Source organism: Ammospiza caudacuta, chromosome 1 (genome assembly GCF_027887145.1).
Source record: "Ammospiza caudacuta isolate bAmmCau1 chromosome 1, bAmmCau1.pri, whole genome shotgun sequence".
NCBI lineage: Eukaryota > Metazoa > Chordata > Aves > Passeriformes > Passerellidae > Ammospiza > Ammospiza caudacuta.
In genome coordinates this window covers 18,665,105-18,684,309 of record NC_080593.1, presented here as the reverse complement: position 1 = coordinate 18,684,309, position 19,205 = coordinate 18,665,105, and the positions used below count along the sequence as shown (strand labels likewise).

The 19,205-nt window shown below is 45.9% G+C and overlaps 1 protein-coding gene across 1 annotated transcript; it reads left to right on the top strand.

Annotated features, from left to right (window-relative positions):
* Positions 1-622: 622 nt before the first annotated feature.
* Positions 623-9,916, top strand: MSRB2 (methionine sulfoxide reductase B2). Its single transcript, XM_058818747.1, has 5 exons — positions 623-803; positions 1,761-1,867; positions 2,837-2,913; positions 6,857-7,004; positions 9,531-9,916. The coding sequence occupies exons 1-5, from the start codon at positions 641-643 to the stop codon at positions 9,636-9,638; spliced, it is 603 nt and encodes a 200-aa protein (XP_058674730.1). The 5' UTR covers positions 623-640; the 3' UTR covers positions 9,639-9,916.
* The last annotated feature ends 9,289 nt before the right edge of the window (positions 9,917-19,205 follow it).

Genomic DNA, 19,205 nt, shown 5'->3' with positions numbered 1-19,205 from the left:
TGTTTATTATTAGCATCATTATTAGCTTTGTTGTCTAATGTAATCAAAACCCTTCCCCATTCTTCTGAAATTATGAACTAATTCCAAATCAGAAATTAAATTATTGGAAGAGAAGCAGACATTAAGGCTTAATCTAGAAAACTAACTTGTGTTTAGATCTACCTTTAAAGGATGGGCTGCCAAACTAACACACGTGTCCGATTACAGGTATATTTATAGGCCAAGCCAAGGCAGCTGTGACTGCAAATCACTGCAGGAAAGCCTCAGATGGCAGAAAGCAGGAAAGCCTCAGCACAGCTCCTTCGCCATTCCTCGAGCAACAGCGCTGAGAGCAGTGCCTGTAACACACATCCAGGACAGCAAGAGCGCTTTTGCATGCAAGTACCAGACCTGTTCTCCTTAAAAACAACCTAGAATAGCTGCAAGCAAATGTCTCAACGGGATTTTGTTGCGTTTACGGCTGCAGCGAGTGCTCATTTTTAAGCTGCTCTGGGTAAGAAGTGATTGAAACCTTTACCTGCAAATGCTGCATCGGCATTTAAGCGGGTGCTTTACTCATAGCTTTTATGAGGTCTGATTCTTTAGGTGGAACGCAGGGATTACACACGGCCGGAATCTTTCCCGGTGCCGCCTCGCCGCTATGGCGGCTCGTCCGCTCGGGAGGATGCTCGGGGAGATGCCCGGGAGGATGCTCGGGAGGATGCTCGGGGAGATGCCCGGGAGGATGCTCGGGAGCCGCCGCCCGCTCCTCCCGCTGCGCTCCCCGCTGCCGAGCGCCGCCCGCGCTGCGCACAGAGACACAGGTACCGCACGGGGAGAGGAAAGGAGCCCCTGCTCGCCGGCTCCTGGCCGCTTAGGAAGGGCTGCGTTAGCCTGCTGTAGGTTTTTGTCTTGAACTGGCCAGCTAAGCTCTAGGTTTTATGGTTAAACTATCATGTTCAAATTAATTTCCCCCTGCCCCCAGTCTCACTTCTACCTTGCAAGGGATGAATTCAGGTTCGTTCCTCAGGAGCTGATTGTTTATCAAGGATCCTGTGCTGATGGGAGACAGGCTGGGAGGCACTTCCCCCCCCCTCAGGCTTTTTGATTCGGAGAGTATTAAACTATTTTACTCCCTGTTTTTCAGCCAGTCTATTAATTCTTTGCCAATCCCATACCACCACAAGAGTTCTTGGTGTGTACAAACTCACAGGACGTGTTGCTGGAGGTTTGCACCATGATGGGCGACTTCTGCTCTGCTGTTGTGTGTCCCTCACTTAACTGTGGCCCCATTTCTCTTGGGCTGTAGGTGATGCTTTCTTCCAGTCCTCCTTCTTAGCACCACTTTTCACTGGAGCCTGTGGGAGTTGCCAGTGTTCCAGAGCCCACAGATGAACATTACTTCTGGTTTCTAAGGGTTTCCAAGAGGTTTGCCAAACCTTTTAGTGCTATCCAAGGATAAAGAAGGAGCACTGGCAGACCAGGGGTTATCCTGAGCCAGGACAGAGGGCTGTGCTGGGAGAGTGGGTGGTACCTGGGCTCAGAGGTGCCCATTTCCTTTACAAGCATTCCCAAGTGGTTTGCTGGAGCAGCTCACTGGATGTAGCACTCCAAATGGAAAGCAGATGCCAAGTCCTGCACGTGCCCCTGCCCATGCCCCTGAACTGCCCTCTGTGCTTTGTCTGTACCCACAGAAACTTTTGGAGAACTGAGATGATGATGGAAAGCATCAATGGAATCTAAGCTATCTGACTAAACTATCTTTCCATATCTAATTGAAGACACAGATCCCCTCACTAAACAAGCTCAAGAAGCTGCTGCTACTGACTGGAAAAAAAAATTGACTCCGGAGCAATTCTATGTGACACGAGGAAAAGGAACAGAACCGGTGAGCAGTGATGCTGATGCTGCCCAAGAGTGAGCCACCTCCTCTGCCTGCTGGGCACAGAAAACCTGCCCTGGGGAGCTCTCACCACTCCCTTTATTCAAGGACTTCCCCTGCCTTCCTGTGGATGAAAGTTAGACTCAACATACGGAACAGGGTGGATTTTGTTCTGACCCAGACTGTTTTGCAGATGAAAAACATTCTGCATTCTTTTCATATTTTATTGGATTTTTTTTCTGGGATACTTTCCTGCCAGATTAACTGTTTGTGTGGTGAGAGTAGAGGCCTGTCCAGAGGGCAGGGAGATCCTCAGATATTTTTATCCTGTAGCCTCCTTTTTATGGCCATATGTAGATTAGCCGTGGAAATCATAAACATAGCACTCCCTTCAAGGGATGGCTTCTCCCTCAGGTGCCAGATCACCCACCCACATGTCCCCGCATTTCCTCCTCCTGGGAAGGAAGCCATGTAGCATTGTGGGTGGAGTGCTGGCTGTCCCTAGCCCAGAGACAGGACTTCTGCACACATGGAGCATGTACCTGTGATCTGTGCCCAAATCCATATCTGAAAAATAGGGATCCCAGTACCAGACCATGCAGGGAGGAGGAGAATCTCTTTGTAAAGCCACTTTAAAGTTGTGGCAGTCCATAGCAGAGCCCTGGCCTTTGGGATACTGCACATCTCACCAGTTTCTTGGAGGTCATGACTCCATCTTTGGTACCTGGATGATTTATGCATCTGACTGGTGTCAAAGTTTGTGGGGGTAGGGGGTAGTCTTCACTGCTAGCCCAAAGGTATCCTCCCCTTCATTTTTTCAGGCTGCTAATGTTTGTTCTTCAAAGCCCCCCTGCAAAGCCTTCTTTTTATGTTTTTTCTCCTGTTTTGAATCTGATTCCTACATGCTTCTTCCAGATGGTGAGCTTTTAAAGACCTACATTATTAACTTCTCTTTTTTCCTTCCTTTTTGAAAAGCCATTCAGTGGGATCTATCTGAATAACACAGAATCAGGAATATACTGCTGTGTGTGCTGCAATGCCCCCCTCTTCAGGTAACAGCCTCTGGATTTCCCAGCATCTTTAACATGTACTGATTGTGGCAGGAAGGGCAATGTCTTTTCATGGATGGTATGGAAAATGTTGGTCAGAAGAACAATCCCTTGGTGCCCAAGGGCTGTGTGTAAGTGTTCCAGGATGCCTGTGGTGGCACAGATCCATGGTATGCCTTTTCCTTGAGCTGATGAGGATTGCCCATGGCCAGAACACAGCTTCAGGCTGCAGTCTGCCTGTTTCTCCTGACACACTTCCTTCTAGTTGATAATAATTTTCTGGTTAAAAGGTCCTTAAGCCACAAGCTGCTGCAAAATCCACGTATTTATGCATGAGTATCACTGTGTGTTTGCTCTGTTCTTGTGCTCCTCCATACTCACCTTCTGCCACTCGTGCTGCTGGGCTGGAGAGACCATGGTCTGCCTTTGTCTGCTGTTGTGTTGTTCCCATTGCTGGGTCCCTCACACTGCAGTGAGACCTTCTCTCCACCCCCACCCCCTCCTTGTTCTCTAAATTAAATCCCACTATTCTTGCCTTTTTGGTTACATCTACTTTTTGAAGCCTGGCTGTAAATGATTGCACAGTTAACCTCTATGCTCTTTACAACACTATGTATTTTGCAACTTCATTAATGTCTAAGTAAAAGGAAATAAAGTGCCTTGGAGTAGGATGTGCAGAGAGTGCTCTGTTCTCTGTAACTGAACAAGGAAAGACAGTTTCTCTTATTTTTGGTCTAGAAAATAGTCATTATTTATTCCCAACTGAGAATTGAATGAAATGTGGCTGATTTAAAGGATGAATCACAGATCAGAACTTCAAATTGGATGCTAAGGATCAAGAGATCTGGCTAGTAAGAAAGGAGGGGAAAATGTAATGAATGTATTGAAAATAAACCTAAACTAAGCAATTAAACTAATTGTACACAATTTTTATTTTCCTTTGGCTAAGTGCTGAAAACTATTGTTATGCAAACATGCATTTGCTTAAATGTATTATTTTCCACAGAGGTTTGCTAATGAATACTTCCAAATAAATTAATTTCTGGTGTTTGCTCAGCATCACAAAATACTCTGAAGAGAAATATAAAACCTAAAAACCTCTGGAAAATTCAGATAAATTAGAGAAAATGTAAAGTACTAAGCTATGGAAGAGTTCTTTCCATTCCTTCAGGTTTTCCTTCAATTTTGGCCCCTTTTATATTAGACAATTGATATTGACAGGCCAACATGAGGAGAGACAAACACTGGAGGGAATTGCTTCTGTTGTTAAACTGGTAACAAAACAGCAATATAACCAAACAGCCAGGCTGCCCTTTGCACTATCCAGCTCTCAGGGAATATAAGCACTTTCCTTTGCAGCACAAGATAATGCTAAGCCTCACAGACAAAAAAGGCCAAACTTTCTGGAAAAAAAAAATCTTGTAGGAAAAAAGAAAGGAAACTATTAAATGTGAAAAATCACCTGAAAATATATTTTCCATGGAGATATTGTGCTGTGGAGATCACAAGCAATGAGGGGGAGAAGTGGTATTGATTAAGAGATTCATTCATCATATTTATTTTTTCCTAGTCCATTAAAAATGTTCTTGTGAATTTTTGTTTTTTTCAAATGCATTAGATCAATAGCTGCATGTAAACATGAAGTATTTCTTCCTTTCTTTGAAACATGTGTGTATACATTTAAATCATAATTTAGTACCTTCTGCTACCAAATATACATTTGAAAGAGTTGGAAATACATGGAACAAACCCCTAACCTTTACAGATAGCAATTTGTGGTGCTTTAATGAAATCTCAAACCTTCATCAAACCATAAACCTACAGCTGAGATTCATACAGCAAAAAGCACTTTTTAGAATTATCTGGATTCCATCCAGGACAACTGAAACAGGGATCAAAGTAAATGACATGTGCTGGAGGAATGGTGTGTTGAGGTCTAATCTAATGCATATGTTTAGGGAAAGTCCATTTATCCATAAATTAAGTGGTGAAATACTTCAAAGGACAAATATGATCTTGAACAGCAATATTTTTGGGTACTAAAATGTTTCTATTAGGGAGTCTAAGTGATATTACTCTTAATAAAACCACACAGAGACCATTTCTGTTGAGAGCTAGTTTAACAGCTCAAAAGATTGTTCCTTTAGCAGTGGAAAACATCTACAATAAACTTAAGTATTGTGAGTGGCATGTAAGGGACAGAGTCACTCAGGGTCAGATGCAAAACCCACACAGTGTTAAAGACCTTCCTTGACTCTGTGGGTTTTCAAAGAGGATCTTTGTATCTATGTGTGAATAAACAGAAGGATTCCTATGTCAAAAAATAAAAGAGTTTTGATAAAAAGAAACAGGACAGATGTATGTCAGGGAAGCTCAGAAGTCATGTATGGATTTGTGTCCCTCAGGTCATTCTTGGGGACTCTGTGGCTGGTAGGGACAGTGTTCCTGTGGGTTTGTGGCAGGGAAAGCAGGGAGCCTTCTTGAGCTGGAAACAAACAGGCCTGTAGCCCTGAGGACCTTGGTGCACAAACACAGAGTCTGCAAACTGCATTTGCTTCAGAGCAGGCTGCTCCTGTGCTGTGCCCTGTTTCTCTCCAGCTTTATGGAGAGGAGGGAAGGAGAACATTTCTCATGGCTATCTGTGTGTTGATGTAAGCCACTAAGCAACAGCCCACACAAAAACTAGCCTTTGGTCATTCTGTGCTACCAAATCCTCTTTTATTTCCACAGCTGCTTTACTCAGCGACAGCCCTGTACAGATGATTATAAAAATGCCGACTCATGCACTGCTCTTTGGCTTGGATTTTTAAAGGTTTTTGTCCAGTTTGTTTGCCTTATCTTTCTAAAAGGCACTGCAATTAAGATTTTCAGTTTTTTCTTTGCCGTGTGAACAACCCACCAAAATATACATGATGTGTATTACATACTTTGTTTTAAATTCTGTCGTAGCTAACCTTTCAATCCCCTTGATCGAGCTGCTAGTGGTGCTGATGTCTCCATCCACCACTAGATGCCAGTAAGAGCATTGGGTTTGCAAAACTGGGAAAAAACCATGAGAAATCGTGAGTAAATGGTTGTGGTGAGTCTCCAGATTACTAATCTGAGAAGTATGTGAACCTATCTTAATTTCTTGTTCTAATTCATGCTAGGTCCCTCTTTGATGAGAGAAGGTTCATATTGCCGTCAAAACTTGCACAATTTTAAACAAAAGGGATTATCTCATTTCTGTACCAAATCTCTAAAATGTATTTTGATCATATTTGCCAACACACTCTGGGTTTTAATACACAGCTAAACAGGGCTGGTCACCCTGGATGTTAACAGGGGCACCCACAAGCTGACAGTCTGTTGTACTGTTTCTTATGGCTGCCATTATCTCTTGGGAAAAGTAGATCTTTATGCTGTGAGGATTTGTCATTGGTTGATTGATGGTTTGAGCAAGGCTCTGTTTGATTTTCCAAACCAGCTTGATGGCTGACTGCAAGACAAAGCCTCCATCATCATCAGGCACGAGCCTGGTCTGGTGGGCCAGCCCAGCCTTTGTCTACTCTTCATTTCTTCTTGCAAACTCTCTTCTCTGGGACTGCTGGATTGAGCCAGGCTTCAAACTGCAGCTCTGTAGGTGTAATTCAGCTAAACACTACAGCACAATGTTAGTATAGCACAGTTGTCAGGAAAAAACTCCTTTTCTAAACTTTATAAATAACAACCTGACATTGAAATAGAAACAGTGAGACAAAATCTCCTGTTGTGAGCTGATTGAGAATTCCCTTTGGAAGAGAGCTTCCAGCACAGTTTGATGCCAATGAGAAAACTTCTACTGGGCCAAATATCAATATTGGTACAACACAGGAATGAGGGAAGAAACCAATGTTCTTTAATAGAAGCAGACTCTTTTGTAACATCTCTGCTATTAACTAACAAGAAGATCTGGTTTCCACTACAGCTCAGAGAAGAAGTACAATTCTGGCACTGGATGGCCATCTTTTTCTGAGGCTTATGGTACTTGTGGCAGAGATGAAAGTAACACCAATATTGTGAGACGACCAGACAACTCCCTGGGGTTAAGAAGAACTGAAGTTGTCTGCAAACAGGTATGTTTATTTTGGAGATGATACACAAAGACACAAAACTTAGCAGACAAATTTTCTTTGTGCCCATGAATTTACCAAAATGAATCTACCTAAATACAAAGTGAGAATTACAGTATCACTGGAGCCATTCTTTCCAAGTCTGAGCTGAAGAAAAATATGTGACTGGGGAAAGCAATTGTGTATGTATAGCCAAATGCTGGAGCTCGCAGAGAAAATGTACTCAAGGTGTGCTGCAAGGTGTGACAAGAGATGGTAGAAGAGACTGAGATAGGGTCCATGCATTTGGCTCATCATAGGGACAGTTCTTCCTCCTTCAGCCTTACTAAATATTTGCTGTAGATGTTCTTAAAATATTCAGAGATTGAGACACTAGCCCTTGAAACCATTTGCAGCCATTGCTATTTGTCCTGCAGGGTGGTAGCTGTGCTCTGCATCTCCACAGCTATTTTCTGTGGATTCTCTTGTTTCACAAAAGGTACCCTTCTCTTTTTTCTAGCTATTTTGACTCCCTCAGTCATTTTCCCTCCTCTTAGTCATCTCTTTTCTAGACTAGAAAGTTCCAGCTCCTTCAGCTGCTCCTTTTTATGCAGTGCTTTTTAGTGTGCTCGCCATTCTGTTGCTCTGTTCTGCATCCTTCCCAACTGACCCTTTTCCTTCTTGTAGTAGAGTGTAAGGTTGGATGCAGCTGGGCCCAGCCTGCAGCAGGGTTAGAGGCTGTTCAGGTGTGTTAGAAATTATGTTCCTGTCCTTACACCTTTACCTTTCCACAGACCATATTACACAGACACCGATTTATTTTGCAACCTGCTGTAATACCCAGGTTCTTTTTCTAAGCAACTGTCACCTTTAACCATTTCTTCCCAAGCCTGAATCTTTTTTTTTTACTTATGTTAAAGTATAAAAGTATGCAATTGAATTTAATGAATTGCATCTTGGATTTGGGGTTTTTTTATGTCTCTGTGTGTCTGTTTTTGTAAACTGTTAAGATTGTTAATACTTCCTTCAGTGTGCTTGCAGCAGGCTTAGGTACCTCTGCAAATGTAACCAGAATTTGATGCAGCCCTTTATCTTGGAAGTGTTCACATTTGCAGCCATATGCAGCAAGCACCTTCAAGAACCCCAGCTGAAGACATTCCAATTTTATAATGTCACTGATAGCTATACTGTGTCTAATATTTTCATGTCAGTAATTTGAGAGGGGAATCCTCAGTTGATCTGTGAGAATGACCTACAGTGACTTATTAACTTGAAATTCTCATGACATATTGAGATGTTTAGATCCTCTCATTTATTTCCTATACTTTCTGGCAATAATACCTTTTGAATGTCTCTTCTGGTATCTGCTTGTTTGGGGGCAGATACTTGCCCACTAACAAAATGTGACTCCTTGTCACTCCCCAGGACTCTCCCACTCACACAACTCCACAGTGATTTAATCATGGAAGTTTCTTAATTCAGGATAGCACAGTAATAATAATGTTGGTCCATAATTCCAATGATAATAATGCAATGACAATGGTTTCTGGTCACCAGCAGCGCTGCCCAGGGCTCAGTGCTGGCACAGCTCTGTTCAATGTCTCTAGCAATGATCCACGTGAGGGGATCCGGGGCACCCTCAGGCCCTGCAGACACACTGAGCTGGCTGGGAGTGTTGAGCTGCTGGAGGGCAGCAAGGCTCTGCAGGGGGATCTGCACAGGCTGCGCTGATGGGCAGAGCCCAGAGCTCTGAGGCCCAACAAGGCCAAGGGCCTGGGCCTGCTCCTGCCCCTGGCTCACAACAACCCCTGCAGCTCCAGCCTGGGCAGAGTGGCTGCAAAGATGCCTGGAGGGAAAGGTGCTGGGGGTGCTGCTCAACAGCAGCTGAACATGAGCCACAGAGTGCCCAGGTGGCCAAGAGGCCAATGGCATCCTGGCCTGGCTCAGCAATGGAGTGGCAGCAGGGCCAGGGCAGAGATCATCCATCCCCTGCACTTGGCACTGGTGAGGCCACACCTTGAGTTCTGTGTTCAGCTTTGGGTCCCTCAGTACAAGAAGGACATTGAGGTGCTGGGGAGAGGCCAGGGAAGGGCAATGGAGCTGGGGAAGGGTCTGGAGCACAACTTTGATGAGGAGAAGCTGAGGGAGCTGGGGATGCTTAGCCTGGAGAAAGGGAGGCTCAGGGGAGACCTCATTACTCTCAACAACTGCCTGAAAGGAGGGTGCAGCCAGGTGAGGGTTGGGCTGTTCTCCCAGGCAATGGAGACAGGACAAGAGGACATGGCTTCAGGCTGTACCAGGGAGCTTCAGGCTGGACATCAGCGGGAATTTCTTCGTGAAAAGGGTTGTTAAGCATTGGAATGGACTGCTGAGGGAGGTGGTGGAGTCACCATGCCTGGAGGTGTTCAAGAAACCACTGGACATGGCAATGAGTGCCATGGTGGTGATCAGTCAAAGATGGGCTCTGTGAATAAGAGGTCTTTCCCAACCTAAATGACTCTGTCATTTTGCAGCAATACAATAATAAAGTGGTAATGATTTCTGTTGCAGTGTGATGCCCATCTAGGCCATGTGTTTGATGATGGACCCACACCTTCTGGGCAGAGGTTCTGTATCAACAGCATTTCATTGAACTTCAAACCAAGCTCTGGTCAGTGAGAGGTGGCTCTCTCTGGCTTCCAGAACATTCTTTCTCTGCTCCTACAGCATGCTTGTGGAAAACTCTCATTTAATATATAACTCAAATTTTAGTATTTATGCTGTAGTAGCTTTGTTTCCCAGCTGTTATCATTGTTGATAAAATACATATTTTTGTTTTAACTCTTTGGCAGTCTGTCTTTTCATTATTAGTGCGGTGTGTTGATCTGCTTATTGTATTTTTAATTTTAAAAAATCTGTGCATTAATTCACATTTGCAGCTATCATCATTAGTTGTATTGAGGCTGTGAAATGAGGTGCTCTCCTGAACCTGACTGCCTATTCTGAGCAGTAGTTGTGGCACTAAGAAACACAGATGGACATGACTGATCATGGTAAACTCACATTTCTATAAAATCATCATATCCTTCTAAAGGGAAGCAAAAAATAACATGAATCTTCAAATAAGGTCTGAGGGTTTTTTTTCCCATGATGTGAGAGACCCTTAGGTGAGCCAAGTGACTTTTCAGTGAACCCATAAAAGCAAAGTCCTGAAGGAGGACCTAATTAAAACTATTTCAGGCAATGGAACTAGTGGAGACGTGAAGTCTTTCTTCTTTTAAATCAATTATTTTGATTCTATATCCAATAGCAGAGTTGAAATAGGGTTTGCTCCAGAAACTTCTCTTACAGCAATTAAATGATAATAATATAATGATATGTGTAATATTTGCAGACTTCTGTTATCACTTATGTATTTCAGAATCCAAAAATAAAAATCAATATGGTATTTACTGTATTTGGGGGAAATAGATCAGCATTAAAAAATCAGGCTTGGTAAAGTGTTGCTTTTGATGCCTTGTCTGTTCTTGCTTGTACAAGTTTGTAAATACTTCTGTATTCTCCCAAGCATTGTCATTATGGTTTGCCCTAAAAGCAAAATAAATCCTATGTCTGTTAAACTGAGCTTTCCTTCCTTCAGAATTTTTTCCAGGGAAAATAATCTCTGACTCAGAACATCAGCTTCACTAAACTGGCTGGGTTTAAATGCTTCCCTGCTGAGAGTTACTAGGCAACATCTCATTTGGCTTTACCTATAACAGCCTGTTTCCACTCTCCCCACTTTGGTTGCCTCAGTGATAAAAAGGGTGTGTTCATTTACTAGTGTAGTCTTAAAGCTGTTTAGTGTCTTCAGAAAATGGACCTCTACTGCACTGAATTTATTTCTGCTCCTTCCATCTTGGAGCTCTGTGGTTTTTCATTCTCCTCTGCTTTCTACAGGGGAGCTCTACAATTCCCTGACATCATAACTCTACAAATCCAAAAACATCATAGAAGCAATGATCACTACAGCCAACCTAAACCAGAATGGCACAAAGCCCACCAGAGGTGTGGGGCAGCATAAGTGAAGCCAACACTTGGTGCTACTGATTTTATGCAGTGTCTGAGCTGGTGCCAGTCCCATTGCCATCAGAGGTGTCTGTTAACAGCACTAACACCCTGCTGCTGTGCCTGTGCTGCATCCTGCTCTGCCTCTCAGGGCTGCCCTTGCAGCACCCACTGTATTTTCTGTCTGCTCTGGCCAGGCTGTGCATGCCCAGCCTGCTCAGGTCTCTGCTCTCAAGGGTCTCCACAGAAGAAATGTACAGAAATCACAGTCTTTGCACTATCTGAATTCACGTGCCCCCTTATCCTGATATACTTTCATCCACTGTTTGTATGTTTCTTTGTCTTAAAATCCATTGCACCGCAAATGAAAATGTTATTTTACCTTTAAAGGCATTCTTTAGTCAGGCAGCCTCCTCTCCTCTCCCTGCGTTTCCTAGCACAAGAGGGTTCTCTCAGAAAGGGGGAAGGTTTTCCCACAAGGACTGCTGTGTTCAGCCAAGTGCTGGTGGAAGAAGCCAGCACCTGCCTTAGAAGAGTGACATTTGGAGTGACACTTAGAGGAGTGACGTTTGGCTGGGATACCAATGGAAATGCTCCTCACTTCTGCAAGTGGTCTAAAGTAGAACAGAACGGGCAAAATACCTGTTTTTTTCCTGCCCTTAGAGATTCCAGGTCTCACTGACACCTTTTACAAATTTAAATGCCATACAAACAAAACAGACCATGAAGCTGACATAACAAGTATCCACACAGACCTACATGCAAACCACACTCAGTTTAGTACCTTGGATGGGTGGACAAGGTTGGTGGAGATCAGCTCTTAGTAAACTGGCAAGTTAGTGCCTACTACTCACAGAGGGAGCTTGCCAGAGCAGAGAGCACATTTATTTCACACCTACAAAGATCATTGTATGCAACTGCACATTTGGGGTTAGCAGCATGGAGCAGGATGACCTGAGGAAAGAGTCCTGGAAGGCCTCAGTCCACTTGTGCAGTGTTTCTGATACACAATCACATGAGCAGATCCACAGCTCCAAGAGCAGCACTGACCTGCCCTGCGCTGGTGTGACACCAAGCAAACACAGCAAGGTCCCACTGAGGGGGGAGTCAGAGATAAGCAGCCTTGTTCTGCTTCATGTGAAACAGGGGAAAAGGGAGAATTTGAGCACGTGTGTAAAATAAGAGCAATGGTACATGGCCTTCCAGTGCCATGTAAACTGTTGGACACTTGGAATCTCTGACCAAAAGCTCTTTGGGGCAGGGCCCTTCATTGTCTTCTGTGTCTGTGGTACCAACCACACCAGCACAGATCCCAGCTAAAGGCCCAAAGTGTTATAAGATAATGAAAAATAAAGACTAACAATAATGGAAGGCATTATCAAGGAGTATCATGGGCTACAAGAATTTCCTTGTGTGTCTGCAATTACTTTGTTCCACCATAGTGAACAAAGAGCAGTTGCTTTTCCAAGTGGAATGTACTCTGCCAGGCAACTGCAGATTTATGTTCCATTCTTCATATCTGAGGAGTTTTTACCATGGTTATTTCATTAATTAATTTCAATGGTAATACTTTTTATCCCATTGTGCTTTTAAATAGCCTGTTTATAAACCCTAACTGAGGTTTCTATGTAATTCTTAAGAGATTTTTTACATATTAAATAAACTATTTAATTACTTTCTCAGTCTTTATAGCATCTCTACAAGGCAAGTAACTATTCCCTCTTTTGCTGAAGGAAGACTTGATGAGAAAAATTTATTAGCTTGCTCAAGACTTCAAATTAAATTTGCAGCCAAGCCAGAATTAGACTCTGCATGGCTCAAGACAGCATCCATATCTTCAGACCCTACTTTTTCTTGGTAATTGGTTATTTAGGGGGGAAAGCATGTCTATTGCCATAAAAGAGGAAGTAAATTTAGCATATGTTTGCTAAGCTATGGTGTTAACACCAAGTCTAAGCCAACACAGGCAACTTGGCTCATAAAGAGAAATTTGACCTCTTTCCTAGAGCAAATGCGATAAGGGCTTGGTTAGAAATTATAGAATAAAAGAGAGAAAAGAGGACAGAAGGAGCAGGTTGTTCTTATATTACTAGAAACTTAACTCAGAAGAAAATCAGAATGGGCAGAAATGGGCAGAAGTCGTAATGCCCATTATTTTAGCCATGTATCCACAGAATTGTAGTGGTGCTCTTTTCTACTGCACCATGCTGCAAATCATTTGGACTCTTTTTAATGCTTGCGGACAGCCTAGTCTAATTTTGGTCAGAGCAGGAAAAGAAGGGAGACTACTGTCAGTGCAAACACAGGATTTTTGCCACCCCTAAACACCTCCAGCATAAGGTGGCTCAGGAGATAGCCTGCATGAGAAGGAACTGGAAAAGTTTCAGCTTGAGTTTTTCTTTATTTCTGAGTATTTAGCTGGTACTCCTAAGCATGTTTGTATTTTCTGTTCTTAAACTTTGACCCTAGTGTGTAGAAGGAATAAGTCCTGTGACATGGCTCCACTGCCTCCTCTTTCATTCACTTTATGGAGTTCTGCACCGGGCAGTGAAGTGTTTTAAACCTTACTCCAGGGCCTGCCCCACCTCCTGCCATAGCCGAGGGATGAGCTGATGGTAACACAACGCTCACAGCACGTCATGTGCTGCTCAGCACCTCATGGATTTATTCCTCAGCTCTTCACACACCAACGGTGCCTCGCCCCAGCGCTTTGAGGTGGTGCTGAGCCACACGTCACGGAATTGGAAGCTGAGGGACAGCTGTGGGAAGTGACTCGCCCGCAGTCCCCTGGAGCAGGGCAGGGAAATCTCATTACAGAAAGGGTTCTCAAAAGCTCTCCAAGTGTGAGCTGCTGCCAAAATTCACAAAGCCAAAGCAGTTTAAAAGCAAAGCGCCTTATTGAAGAAGTGCCCAGATTTTTTCAAGACTAAAAGAATTTGTCTCAAGGCAGGTGTGTCCATGGGGACTGGTTTTAGTAGCACTGAGGAATTTGTGTGGAAGAGATTGGCGGCTTGCCACGGGGCAGAAGAAAGAGAAATGCATGCCCATTATTGCGCTCCCTTTTACTGTCTTCTCTTTTGTTGTGATGTTATTTTTTTTTCTGTTGCTTTGTGGTGTTCTTCCTCCCTCCTCCTCCCTGGGCTCTGGGTTTCTTGACTGCACTCACCCTCACCTTGTGCCTGACCCTTCCCAGCTCCGCACTCACTTCGGTCCCCTTGGTGCCCGAGGGATGAGTGAGCACACGGGGCCCACGGGGCACACGGAGCACACGGAGCACACGGGAACACACGGAGCACACACGGAGCACACACGGAGCACACGGGGAGCACACGGAGCACACACGGAGCACACGGGGAGCACACGGCAGCACACGGGGACACACGGAGCACACGGAGCACACGGGGAGCACACGGAGCACACGGGAACACACGGAACACACGGCAGCACACGGCAGCACACGGGGCACACGGGGAGCACACGGAGCACACGGAGCACACAGGAACACACGGGGAGCACACAGAAACACACGGGGAGCACACGGGGCACACGGGAGCACACGAGAGCACATGGAGCACACGGGAGCACACAGAAACACACGGGGAGCACACAGAAACACACGGGGAGCACACGGGAACACACGGGGAGCACACGGGAGCACACGGGAGCACACAGAAACACACGGGGAGCACACGGGAGCACACGGGAGCACACGGGGAGCACACAAGAGCACATGGAGCACACGGGAGCGCAAGGGAGCACTAGTGGTACACGGAGCACACGGTCCTGCAGCCACGTCCGAGCCGGCAGCTCCCTGCCCGTGCCGGGAGTGACTGCGGGGATCCGGCCGGCAGCTCCGGGCTTTGGATCCCCTGCAGGCTCCGGGGTTGGATCCCCTGCAGGCTCCGGGGTTGGATCCCTACAGGCTCCGGGATTTGCATCCCCTGCAGGATCTGGGGTTGGATCCCCTGCAGGTGCTTGGGGTCCGATCCCGGCAGGCTCCGGGGTTTGTATCCCTGCAGGCTCCGGGGTTGGATCCCCTGCCAGAGCAAACCTCGGCTGCGCTCATTCTGCTCGCCTGCTTTGCACACACGGTTTGACAACATTTACAAGACAACTTCCAGAAAAACTTATCAAGGGCAGAGGAGTTGCCACAGAAACCAGGAAAAAGATGGTAAAATGTCATGCGGGATTCTTGCACAGCCTGCTTCATTCAGCAAACAAGGGCTGTGCTGCCCTGTTGCACTATTGATGAATGAGATGTAGAAATGTGGACCACAACCGGGTCATCTTTGCTCAGGTGTCATTTGTGGAAGATCAAAAGATGGATCCAGACATTTTGTAACAGCAGGAAAAGGAACAGGAAAGAACAGCAGCTGTTGCCCACCTTCTATGGAAGAGGCAAAGGCAGCACAGAGGAAGGTGCTGGAGTCAGGGACAACCAGAATTTGTGTTTTCCTTTTCAGAGGAGTCAGCACTGAAAGATGATGACACAGCTGGTGGATGTCAGATGAAGAGCTGTCTGTGAGCTCTCAGAAATGGGAGAGCTGAGATCAATCCTCCCTGGTGTGAAAGTCTCTTGGGGATGGTTCTGCCAGAGACATGGGATGCCTGTGCATTTCCTGGGATTACTGAAGGAGAAAGCCTGGTGAAGGGCTGGGATATGAGCAGGGCTAGAAGCAGGTGTTCATGTTGGGACGTTCGGGAGATTGACCTCACTGTTAATCAGAATACCAGGTGCAAAATGAACCCGCATACGTTCACTGCCCCAGGAATGACCCTATCCCAATCCAGAAAATGTTCCCTCCCTATTTCAGCCTTTACATTTTACCTCTTGGTCCTGGGCCTTTCCTGAATGCACTTGGGTTCATGCTTGGATCCATTATGAACAAAGATTGTTAAACCTTGTCATGTACAATATGTCTAGCTGGAGTTTCCTTAGGCCCCCAGAGAAGGAGAAAAGGGGCCTCCATGACTCTTCTCCTTGGCAGTAGCTAAAATAGCCTCTGCCTCTGGGCTTAGTCTGTAAGAAGGGCATTTTCCAAAACTGGATCACATGTAACTTTCTATGACCTTGTAGCCTTCACTTAAGTTTTATGAATGAATCTCTATTAAAAGCGGGGGGTAAATGTTTTTCTTTTGTCCCTCTTTCAGTTTACAAATTTGTCTTCTCCTATAGCCAGCTGTTAAAAGATTGGTTCTGCCCCTGCTTTCACCTTTCCTGTTTTATCAGCTGAGACGTCAAACTGAGGGCCTGACCACTTGGTCTTAAAGATCCATGGCTTTTTTTGTAAGGCAGTGGCCTGGCCAACTCTCTAAATGCTGCCTTGTCCTACAGTTTGAGTTAGCCTCTCATACCCTAAATCACCAGGCATCCTTGCCTTGAGCAATGAACAGCTTCTCTCTCCTAATTCGGGGGTGACAGCAGTGAAGCAATAGGTGAAAGAAACTGCACATTTCTGGTGTGTGGGCACTGCTGAGAGGCTTGATTCTTTTAGCTCTTGAAAATTGCTTGGCTTGCACAGAGGAAAAGGGCTGTAGAAATACTTATGACAGCTTATTATTTTGATCCTGTTGCTATTTTTATTTCTATTACCTCTGTACCAGTTTATCTTTTCTGCAAAATTTCACCTTTTTGCTCTACACCTGCCTCATGAATAACCAGAAATTGCCAATTGATAAGTGTTGGAGGAAGCAGATGAACTTCTCCAAAGAGGCAATAAAACTCCTCCACTCCACCCATACCACAGTGTTTACCAAAGTCCCCAAAGCACCTCTCCACAGATAAATACAGCTGATCAGAGGGGTACAGCTGTGCTTGGGGTGACTTCCCAGCCTGTGGCAAGGACCTGTCCCTCTGTGCCATCAGAACCACTCCTCTGGATGGAGGAAGGCAAACAAATCTCTTTGGTGGAACCACGGTGGGGTGAGGGGGAACCTGTGCATGCTGGGGAGATGTGACACAGACAGGATGATGATTCGGGGCTGCTCCACAGCAGGAACACCTCACGGGGCGAGGTGTGGCAGAGGGAGAGGTGGGAATATGAGGTGGAGGGTGCGGCATGAAGGAGGTGACATTCTGCCTGAGAAAGGTAACCAGGCAGAGCTTTGGGATCCTGCTCTGTGGAGGTATGGTACATTGTTGGGTGGTTTTGGAGAGAGGTGGACAATGGCTACTGAGAATCACCTCAAATAAATCTGATATTCCAAGGTGTTCTGACAATTTTCCCTCGAACACATTGCGACTCAATGACTGCTCTGCAGTAACCTCTAGGGCACGTTTGCTTTCAGACCTGCTGCACACTCAATCACCTCGGAAAAACAGCTTCCCCAAACACATTATATGGATCTACTTTCTCTTCTAAGAGTGGCTTGTGCCATTGCCAGGCTGAAAGTCCTTCTTCACATAATGCCCTACACAGGGATGTAGAGAAGAGAGGCTTGTTATCTGCAGTTTGCTGGTGCATCAAAGGAAGTTGCAGATGGTCTGCATGAATCTGATCCAACACTCTTTGAAGTCAATGAACCCCTTCCCTCGACCCCTCATTCAGTTCTCTCTTAGCTCCTTATGCAAATCACAGTCTATTTTGTGTGTGTCTCCAACAAAACCAACGTGTTCCTCCCAAGCACATCCCTTTGTGGAACCTGATAGCAAACCTTTCAAAATTCTTGGTGTTCTCTTTTTCTGATGAAGCGTGACTTGAAAGTAGATTGATGCTGTCCAAAGCAGGGGGGAAGAAGTGAGCCCCAACCTACAAATGTGTTTAAGTACTAATTACAGACAGCTATTATCACTGACTGCAGCAGGACTGCTCACCTGGGCAACAGCCAGGAGAAAGAGGCTTCAGAGAGGAACCTGATGAAAATCAGACACAAGGCCAATGAATGCAGGCCACTTGATGAAGGAGGTTGTCAGGAAGCCAAACTGGGAAGTGCTGTCCAAGCCTAAAATGAAATCGATTGCATTTGCTACAAACAAACAAACAAACGGATGGATGGACGGATGAAAGGACAGAGTGCAGACGTCCTAGAAAACTCAGGAGGAAAATGTTGAAAAATTAGACCAAAATTCACAGTGAGGGCTAAACCAAAAAACGGGCAGCCCTAATTGTGGTGCCTGGGACACAATCCTAATGCTTTGTGCCTTACAAGATAGTCCTCATGTATTCATGTGCCAACTGCACCCCCACCCCCAATAACAATTAAAAATCCGGGATACGGATTAAAGCGATAGCAGGTGGCAATCTAATTACTATCAATCTCACATCTGAATCTCTCATTTGTCATATAAGCCCACAACAGCTGGCTCTCAGCCCCGGTTATCCCCGTGGCTGTTACAGCAGGTTCAAAGAAGGTGCGGAGGGATGGGAGGGATGGGAGGGACGGTCCGGGATCTGCCCGCTGCCAGGATCGAGGGGAGCAGGGGCTGTCCGGTGCTGTGAGGAGGTGGAGGCAGCACCAGTTAAACCTTTGCTCTTTCTCTTCACTGGGGTCGTTCGCGGCCGGGCTCGGCTCCGGCTTCCATGCCGAACCAGGGCGGGCTGGATGGCATCGCCGAGCCCGGGCTGCGGCCGGGCAGCAGCGCAGCAAACGAGAGGCCATTCCAGTGAGAGCTAGGGAGAAAGCAAATCTCTGGTTTTCGGGGCTGTTTCGGTCGTGTCACGGCGGAGCGATCCCAGCGCCGCTCCCGGCCCGCTCCGAGCGCGACACGAGGTGGCGGCAGAGCCCCGAGGCTCCCGCTCCTGGCGCTGCTCCCGGGGGGAATGCGGAGAACTGCCTGGGAAAGGGGGAGTAAACTATCGTGTGGGGAGTTTTGGGGGTGTCTGTGCTCACACTAAACGGAAACTTGGCCGATTTTTGCAGCCAGGTACATCACACACACATCACACACGTTTCCTTCCTAGCAGGTCGCACTTCCACCCCGGAGTGCAATCCAGGCACAAACTTATTCATGGTCTTGAGAGCTCTATATGGCATTTGCCTCTGGAATTAAAGCATGGAGGCTGGCAGCACCATCAGCATCTTCTCTGCCAGCATTTGGTGAGAGACAGTCGCCTTTGAAATGAAGAGGGACAGATCTTGGGTAGGGAAGGAGAAGAGGGAGCAAAAGTCGGTGACAGACACAGGGCAGAAAGGGAATGAGGCACCCACTGAAGTGAGGCAGCATGGACAGGGGTTTCAGCAGGTAACTGGAATGAGTGA

What these genes read in the sequence shown, in the direction of transcription:
- MSRB2 (XM_058818747.1), top strand. Translation starts at nt 641, where the DNA reads ATGGCGGCTCGTCCGCTCGGGAGGATGCTCGGGGAGATGCCCGGGAGG. An exon ending in CGCTGCGCACAGAGACACAG is followed by an intron (nt 804 to 1,760) that starts GTACCGCACGGG and finishes ATCTAATTGAAG; the next exon opens with ACACAGATCCCCTCACTAAA. An exon ending in GAGGAAAAGGAACAGAACCG is followed by an intron (nt 1,868 to 2,836) that starts GTGAGCAGTGAT and finishes CTTTTTGAAAAG; the next exon opens with CCATTCAGTGGGATCTATCT.